The sequence below is a fragment of the Medicago sativa genome, chromosome 1 (genome assembly GCF_051527215.1).
Source record: "Medicago sativa cultivar Bolivia chromosome 1, Bolivia_mono, whole genome shotgun sequence".
Taxonomy (NCBI): domain Eukaryota; kingdom Viridiplantae; phylum Streptophyta; class Magnoliopsida; order Fabales; family Fabaceae; genus Medicago; species Medicago sativa.
The window spans coordinates 91,935,434-91,944,910 of NC_140749.1; the positions used below are offsets into that span (position 1 = coordinate 91,935,434).

The window sequence follows — 9,477 nt, forward strand, 5'->3', positions numbered from 1 at the left end:
AGTTGATACTTTCTTAGCCGTTGGAACATCTTCAGCAAATACTCGACATGCTCCTCTTCAGTACCTGACTTGACAATCATATCATCTACATAAACCTCGATCTCTTTGTGCATCATATCGTGGAAAAGAGTAGTCATACCTCTCTGATAAGTAGCGCCTGCATTTATTAACCCAAACGGCATTACTCTGTAACAGAAGGTGCCCCAAGGTGTAATGAAAGATGTCTTTTCTCTATCTTCGGGTGCCATCTTGATCTGATTGTAACCGGAGAAACCATCCATGAAGGAGAAAACTTTGGATTTTGCAGTACTGTCAACCAATACATCAATGTGAGGCAATGGAAAATCATCTTTGGGACTAGCCTTGTTCAAATCACGGTAATCAACACACATTTTGACTTTACCATCCTTCTTCGGAACAGGCACAATGTTGGCAAGCCACTGAGGGTATTCTGATGTGACAAGGAAACCTGCATCAATCTGTTTCTGCACTTCTTCTTTAATCTTGAGGGCCATATCAGGACGGGTTCTCCTCAACTTCTGCTTGATTGGCGGGCATTCAGGCTTTAACGGCAACCGGTGCACCACAATATCAGTATCTAGACCCGGCATATCTCGGTATGACCAAGCAAACACATCAACATATTCTTTGAGAAGTTCTATCACTTGTTTCTTGATACTTGCTTCAAGTGATGCCCCAATCTTGATATCTTTCTTGTCTTCTTCAGTACCCAAGTTGATCACCTCTATTGCTTCCCCATAAGGTTGAATGGTCTTTCCTTCTCGTTCAAGTAGTCGAGAGATTTCGTCGGGAATCTCTTCATTCTCTTCTTCTTCCGCCTCATACACAGGGGATTCGAAGTTGGGAGAGATCATAGGGTTATGTTGTTCAAAGGGTTCATTGATGTTTAATCTGCACATATGATTGATGATTTTAGAAAATAAGTAAAATGCAGATTTTTTGAAAGTGATTATATATATTTTTTTGGTTTTTTGTATTACCATTTTTCAGAAAAAGCACAAAACAAAAGTCGGGAACAAAGCGGCATTTTTATTTGATTGATGATAATTTCTTGAAACAAAAAGCCCTAGATATATTCACTTTCGCTTGGGGCAGGGCGAAAGGATTTTTGAAAAAGCATAAAAACAAACAAATGCATTACTTGGACAAGTGAGCAACAAAAGGAACATCTACAGCAACCCAATTGCGGCTAGTCCTTCCGTGAGTCACGAAGCTTTGTGGTATCCCCTCAGGATTGTCTTCAATGATATCATTGGCTTCTGACAGGGCATTAATAAAGCCCGCACTGTGGAAAGTACCTCTTGCTGGCACGACGATTTTCCAGGGCATATCAGCTGACGGAGAGAAACCCAGTCCTTCTCGACGCTTGTTCTCTGGCAATTCTATCAACTTTCCCCAGCTTGCAGACCCTCCAGCTTGTATTATGTTTTGAGCATCTTTAAGAGAGGAAATAGATGCCCCACTCTTCTTAGTATTCTCTTCTTCCACGACAAGTCCTTGGAATGATGTCCCCTCAACACTGCCAGCCCCGATGAAAGAGAAAGATGACAAATGGCTCATTAACAAGGCTTCTTCACCATTCACAGTTACCAGCTTCCCATCATGCACAAATTTTAACTTTTGATGCAATGTAGAGGTTACTGCCCCAGCTTTATGAATCCAAGGACGGCCCAACAAGCAACTGTATGATGCTTGGATATCCATTACTTGAAATGTAACCTGGAAAACCTGTGGCCCAACCGTAATCGGCAGATCCACCTCCCCATGAACGTCCTTCCTTGAACCATCAAAAGCCTTGACCATTACTTCACTTCGTCTTAAAGGTGTTCCCTTGTAAGAGAGTTGGTCATAAGTTGTTTTGGCCATCACATTTAGAGACGAACCGGTATCTATCAGCACATTTGACAAAGCATCCGACTTGCAATTCACAGATATGTGCAAAGCCAGATTATGGTTTCTTCCCTCTTTTAGGAGTTCTTCATCACTGAAACTCAGATTGTTGCATGCAGTGATATTCCCCACTATTCCTCCGAATTGATCAACAGTTACATCGTAGTCCACAAAAGCTTGTTCCAAGACCTTCATCAAAGCTTCTTTGTGAGCATCAGAATTCACCAATAAAGACATTATTGATATTTTCGACGGAGTCTGCATCAACTGATCAACCACCTTGTACTCACTCTTCTTTATTAGCTTGAGAATCTCATCAATATCAGAATTTGCACTGGTCCCCCCAGACTGACTTACACCTTTGACTGCACTAGAACCTTTAGCTCGAGTCTCCTCAATTACTGGAGCACTGACTTTCTTTGGAAACAGCACAGGAACAACACGCCCATTTCTCAGTATCCTACTGTCTTCAACAACATTTCCCACAGACAGCAAAGGTGGTATTGGAACTTCACGACCATCCTCTATCATAGTGGCATTGTACTTGTACGGAATGGCCCTCTCAGAAGCATAAGGTATTGGACCAGGTAGACAGATTACTAAAGGAGCAGCAACTGGCTTTCGACTGTCGTAGAATATCTCCAAAGGCCCCTCGGGAGTTATAACACATACATCATCACATTTCCTTTCAACAACAAGTTCTCCTCGGTCTAAGAGTACTTGGATATCATCTTTTACTTTCTGACAACCTTGAGGATCTAGAAGACACACTTCACAGGCTGCATGATCATGTTCAAAGAGAGACGCTTGACACATCTTGGTATGTATAGGGACCAAAGGTGTTCGGATGTGTTGGACGTTCAGAATGAGATGGGTCTTTGGGCAATCTTCGACCATGTTGACAGCTGCGGCACCATGGTTTGGTAATGGATTGGTTCGAACATTTGGTGCGGAGTCTGTAAAGGTTATCTTCTTTTCGTTGATTAGCCTCTGAACTGCATTCTTCATGGCATAACAGTCTTCAATACTATGACCTGGGGACCCTTGATGGAAAGCACAAGTCTGGTTAGGTTTATACCATGCTGGCGGTTTCTCTGGCACTGGTAGAGGTGCTCTGAGTTGAACCAAATTCTTACTGAGCAACCCTGGGAGTAATTCTGCATATGTCACGGGAATTGGGTCAATTTTCAGTCTGTTATTTTGTGGTCGAGGTTGTTGTTGTTGAGATGGTTGTTGGTGATATTGTTGGTATGGTTGTTGGTGATATTGTTGGTATGGTGGTTGGGGATATTGTTGAAGGTATTGTTGTTGGGGATATTGTTGGTGTTGGGGATATTGTTGTGGAGGATATTGTGGGAATTGAGGTTGGCCATTTAGTGGTTGGATGGTATTGGCAGCAGGTGTGATGGCAGCAACGTGTTGATAGGTTGAATAGTTTTGTTGAGGCCCCCCATGAGCCACCATACTGACCTCTTGTTCTTTCCTTTTTGGGAGGTGGTTCCCAGACTTCTTGGCTCCACTTGCAGATGTTCCTTCTTTTACTAAACGTCCTTCTCGGACTCCTTCTTCCAGTCGTACACCCGTAGCAACCATTTCAACAAAGTCCCTGGGGGTACTTCCGACCATATTCATGTAATAGAACTGACTGAGAGTTTTTAAGAAGAGCTTGGTCATCTCCTTCTCTTCTATGCGCGGGCTGACTTGGGCAGCGGTATCCCTCCACCGCTGGGCATACTCTTTGAACGTTTCTTTGTCTCCCTGAGTCATAGCCTGAAGATCACTTCGGTCTGGGGCCATATCCACATTGTAACTGTATTGTTCAATAAAAGCATCACACAGATCACGAAAAGTCTGAATCTTTGTCTTATCCAGATTCATGTACCACTTTGAAGCAGGACTAGCCAAACTTTCTTGAAAGAAATAAATAAGGACCTTGTCATCATTGGCATATGCTGACATCCTTCTCACATACATTGTCAGATGCTCCTCAGGGCAGGAGTTCCCTTTATATTTCTCAAAATCCGGGACCTTGAATTTGTGGGGTACTTGAACGTCCGGCACCAAACAGAGATCGTAAGCAGTCTTCCCAAACATTTTCTTTCCATGGAGGGCTCTCACATCTCGCTGAATTTCATCATATTTTTGTTGTAAGTCATTGACTCTATCATAGGCTTCCATATCCCCTGAATGGTAGATGGGTTCTTCATCTTGTGGAAGGGTATGCATCACAGGTGCTGAATAGGTCATAGCGGCTGGAGGAGCTCTTACAAAAGGTGGAGGAACATGAGCTGTATTTTGGTGAGTAGGCATCGGCACTTCAGAAATGATAGGGCGGAATACTTCACTGAGACAAACAGGCACACCCCAAGGACGACCTTCTGGCATAGAGTTTGAAGCTTCACAAACAATAGGACGGAGTATTTCGCCAGCAGTAAAAGGGGAGAACCGAGGCATGGAACGTTGCGGAGCAGAGTGTGTCGGAGTCTCGGCACATATTGTCCATCCAGGGGCAGCGGATGTTTCAGCCTGAGTTCTGATAGGAGGAGGAGGCGGTGGTGCTTGTGCTTGAGATTGTGCTTGAGCTAGTGCTTGAGCCAGCGCTTGAGCTTGTGCTTGAGCTTGTGCTTGAGCTTGGACTTGAGCTTGGACCTGCGCTTCCGCCATTGTCTTCATCACTTCAGCCATTTCGTCCATTTTAGCCTGCATGGCTGTCATTTCTTCACGGAGCACTCGGTTTTCATGTTCGAGAGAATCCATCTTCTTCTTAACGTTTGCTCGAGTGTAGATAGTGCGGGTAGGCTTGTAGATGATACGTGGGGCCACCTTTTGAAATGGACTGACTTTTTCTGGAAAAGAAAATTTGTGTGAGACTTTGGTTTTGAGACCATGAAATGCAAAATGATGCATGATATGTTTATGCAAAAATGATATTTTTTTTATTTATCGAAGGACTTATAAAAGCAAATTTGTAAACAAACAACCTAAACATTAATAATAAATAAAGTGTTTACAAGATAATTCCCTTTCTAACAACCAAGCCAAGGGATAGACTTACAAATATAAAATTTTACAAGATAGTTCCCTTTCTAACAACCAAGCTAAGGGATAGACTTAAATATAAAACATAAGGCAGTAAACAACTCTGGAGGAAACTTTGATCATTCTAGGGAGACGGATAAGAACATGTGTTGGCAAAGAAAGCACTTCGTTTCTTCTTATGTCCCGGGATCTGGCCAATTATGGCCTCCTTCTCTTCATTCAATCTAACAATTTCCTTCTTCAACTCGCTGATATCCCAATCCTTCTGTTCTAGTAGGCCCATTACACATTCATTCTCGCGTACTACTTCTTTATACTCTTCTGTCACTCTTGCATTCTCTTCCATCAACTCAGCTATCTTTTTCTGATATTCCCTTTCAGTCTCAAGGGTCATCGGCATGGGTGGTGCTGGAGTAGTTGCGGACAAGAACCTGGTGAGCTTATAAGGCATTCCAAAGTCAGTGGATCGATCAATAACCCATTGCGTATAGTCTGCATGGACGGCCCCCGTCCGCTTTCCTAACTGGCCTCTGTCTCTCCTCCGGACGGCGTGCCAAGCTCGTGCGATTTGACGCCTCATTCCCGCAGTGTCACTCTCATTGTGGTAATATACGTTCTCCAGATGAATGCTGAGAGGCTTTCCTTCCATGGGGAGTCTAAACTGGCGTCTAGCAAGGACCGGATTATAACTGATTCCTCCATACATGCCCATGAGTGGTACATTGTTGAATAACCCGCAACTATCAATGATGGTTCCCTTGTCGTAAGCTGGTTCATACCACACCACCTCATTTGGAGTAAGGGCCATGAGTCTCTCTGACCAACGGAGGCCGTCTGGGTTGGTGGTGAAACGAGGAGTTCGGGGTAAATGAGAGGTAATCCATCTATAGAGCAATGGTGCACAACACTTGATAAGTCCACGACCCGCTAGAGTATGTTCATGGATGGAGTGATAGGTATCGGCTAACAAAGTGGGAGCAGGGTTTTTTGAAAGGAATATTTGAATGGCATGGATGTCGACAAAGTTGTCAAGGTTGGGAAAGAGCACTAGGCCGTAAATGAGTAAGGCAAGGATGGTATCAAAGGCGTCAGCACTGGACATTCTGTAGAAATAGTCGGCTTTTTCGTAAAGGAACTTGGTAGGGAGACCTAAGAGTTTGCTATTAGTGGTAATATGGTCTTTTACTTCGGTAGTTGGTAAATGGAGAGCTTCGGCAATGGTTGAGAATTTGGGAGGATTTTCAAGACCACTGAAAGGTACTTGGTCGAGCACTGGTCGATCAATCCAAAAAGCATATTCTTCCAAAGTGGGAACCAATTGAAACTCTGGGAAACCAAAGCAATGATACTCTGGGTCATAGAACTGAACAAAAGTGCCAAGGAGTCCTTCATCAACCTTCATCCTGACAATACCGAGCAGATTCCCATGGTCTTGATGGAAGCGGTCTGAGCATTTCACCTTATTCCCTAGATCCCTTAACCTTACAAGATCCAACTTCCTGAAGCTATACTGTTTAAGCTTCCTTGTTTTAAAAGCCATATCTACGATGTTTACAATGAAACTAATATAAGTCCTTCAATATTTTAATGAATGGAAAAAGTTTTCATGAATGAATGCATGGATGTATGATTATGCAAGGAGATATGATGAGGTTTATACAATCTTGGAGCTTAGGGGTAACAACGTTATCTGGTAAGGGCTAAAGTTTTCATTTGCACATGTAACAAGGGTTCTATCAAGGTTCCCAAAGTTTTCAACCACGTCCGAATATTTGTTAGGCGACGAGAGTACTCTCGTTCCAACAATATTCATCGGTTAGTCTCGTTTGGGTGTAGTATCGCGTGACGACCAATATGAGAGTACTCTCAACTAGCCACCGCACTACGTCCTAAAAGGCCAAGATGGGTTAAAGGTGACTAAAGTTCCTCAACTTCGACGGTCACTTGAAAGTAACATGCCATACGCGAGTACTCACGTCGACAAACGTATACCTCCAAGATCCCTCCATTGAGTGGGTTATCACATGTACCAATACCGAAGAGTACTCTTGGCATGGATACTATGATTATACCCGATCCTATCTTAAGTTCCCTCAAGCCCGGGTATAGAGCTTTATCTCACCACTCACGTTTAAGAAATGAGGAAGAAGAAGGAAGCACAAATATATACACGAATTTCCATCTTTTATTTTTGATTTTTTTTGGATTTTTTAAGCAAGTTTAAAGCACAAAATTTTAAACAAAGCCAAGTTAGGCTTAACCCTCTTAATCTCTTCCCCAGTGAAGTCGCCATTTCTGTCGCGTCATTTTTCGGAGATCAAGGCTATTTGATTAGCGTTTGACTCACTTTTTATTTCACGACTTTGAAAAGATTTATTTAAATTGGGGGGTCCGGGGGTTGGTTATATTTAGGGAAGGTATTAGCACCCTAAATATTCGTAGTACTCTACGAGAACCTTTTGGCTTTATTTAGCGTTTTGTGCTTTAAACTTGCTTTGAAAGAAAATAATGAGATGTGCATAAATGGTGAACAAAATGAAAAAAGAAAAAAAAGAGTTGATTTTAATTTGATTTGAAAGGACGAGTCCTCTGCCTACGTACCCGTGAAAGATCAAAATCACGTAGTTCGGGTTAAGAAAATGACCTTTGATTTGTTTTGGTGTTTTTTTATTAATTTTGAAAAAAGGTTTTAAAATAAAAGCCAAGTGGCAAATGAGTATTTGTTTGTATTTTTTATATTGAAAGAAAGATGACTCAAAGTATGATTAAAATTGATTTGATATTTGATTAAGAAAGAAAGTAAAAAGAACGATCACTTGATTGAAAATCAAGGTTTATTATGAAAATATTTTTGTGATTTTTGTTATTTGAATGTTTTTGTTGTTTTGGAATAATAAATGAAAATTAAACTAACGAAGCAATAAAAATAAAAGCGCGTGGGTTTTTGTAGTGACGTTAGGTCACCACAAAATCCCTAATCTAATTTTTTTGTATTTTTTGATATATATAAAGCGGTAAAGAAATAAAAGACACACACACACAGACACACACACGCACACACACACACTTTTCTCATTTATATTTACATTGGACCTAAATACATTCTAATTGCTGGAAAATAAATGACAATAATTAAAATGCTAAATAGAAATAAAATAAAATGCTAAAAAGAATAAAATGCAAGAAAATATAAAAGAGGGACAACCGAAGGGACAAAAATTACCGAAGGGACAAAATTCCGAAGGGACAGAAAAAAAGAGGGAGAAGAAAAGAATAGCTCGTCAACACAAGCTAAATGAGGGAGAAGAGAGAAAAGTTCTTTGACAACTCAAGAGAACTTTTGGTGTGTGAAATTGTGAAGGATGAGAGCTCTATTTATAGGTTCTAAGGTTGATGAAAAATGGAAAATTGGTTTAATGCACTTTGATGGGGATTTGAATGAGATTGATGGTTTTGGAATGTGATTTGAATGAATTTTCAAATGGTAGAGTTGACATGGCATGATTGGTGGCACACTTGAGAAAGAAAAAAATTGGACCTTGACACTATATTTTTTGACAATTTTTGGACTCATTAAAAAAAAAAGTTAATAAAAACCTAAAGAAGTAATTAAACGAAAAAAATAAAAACAAAATGGTAAAATGGAAAATAAAAAAAATATAAAAATCAAGACTGAATAAAAATGAAAGATAAAAATAAAAACTAAAAGTTTAAAAAAAATGACTAATAAAATAAAAAAAGTGAGAAGAGGTATTGATGATGAAACGCGTTCCTGATGAAAAATGGGAAGAAAGTTTTGACTCTACACTGATTATGGCATGGCTTAGAGGAAAAATATTTTGGACCCCTGGACATTTAATTTTGGACTTATTGGATATTCTCTAATAATAAAAAAAATATAATAAAAAATGATAAATAAATAGTAACACTAAAATGGAAAATAAAAATAATAAAGGAAACAAAATAAGAAATAGAAAATAAAGATAAAAGATGGAAATGAGTTAAATAAAAGATTAAAATAAAAGGACTAATAATAATAATAAAAAAAAGTGAGAAGAGGGCCCGACTAGGAACCAAACATGATTTTAAAATACCTCTCTACCGAAATTTTTCACTGAAAAGACAGAGAATATTCCAGGTCAGAGGACATGTGTCAGTGGGACCTTAGGTCAAAAATTGGGGTATGACAGGGCGACAACGTTGCAGATCCGGAAGCATGTGAATTTCGGTGACTTAGGTTTTATCATATTATTTGTAAGCATTTTGCCGTTTTATGCTATTAACTTGGGTGCTATGAATTTGTTCGCAGATTCACCCTTTACGTTTTTAGCGATGTTTGTATCTGATGTACTATATCGATTTAAATGAATGAATATCGTTTTGTTTTTGTCAAAAAAAATGCAAAATTTCTATTATATATACCTATAATTTTCATAAAAAACAATGTACGTAATTCATACACATTATCAGAATAAAAAGAGCGGGTAGACGAGTACGGAGTACCCGTCTAAACGTTAGTATACGTTA

At 40.0% G+C, this 9,477-nt stretch overlaps 2 protein-coding genes across 2 annotated transcripts; both read right to left on the reverse strand.

Moving 5' to 3' along the window:
- Window positions 1–1,036: 1,036 nt before the first annotated feature.
- On the reverse strand, window positions 1,037–4,753 carry LOC146959150 (uncharacterized). Its single transcript, XM_085740679.1, has one exon. The coding sequence runs from the start codon at window positions 4,666–4,668 to the stop codon at window positions 1,159–1,161; it is 3,510 nt and encodes a 1,169-aa protein (XP_085596805.1). The 5' UTR covers window positions 4,669–4,753; the 3' UTR covers window positions 1,037–1,158.
- Window positions 4,754–5,043: 290 nt separating this feature from the next.
- LOC146959151 (uncharacterized) lies at window positions 5,044–7,156 on the reverse strand. The gene has a single exon (XM_085734898.1). It carries the CDS (start codon window positions 6,488–6,490, stop codon window positions 5,075–5,077), a length of 1,416 nt encoding a protein of 471 aa, XP_085591024.1. The 5' UTR covers window positions 6,491–7,156; the 3' UTR covers window positions 5,044–5,074.
- Between the last annotated feature and the right edge of the window lie 2,321 nt (window positions 7,157–9,477).

What these genes read in the sequence shown, in the direction of transcription:
- LOC146959150 (XM_085740679.1), bottom strand. Translation starts at nt 4,668, where the DNA reads ATGGATTCTCTCGAACATGAAAACCGAGTGCTCCGTGAAGAAATGACA.
- LOC146959151 (XM_085734898.1), bottom strand. Translation starts at nt 6,490, where the DNA reads ATGGCTTTTAAAACAAGGAAGCTTAAACAGTATAGCTTCAGGAAGTTG.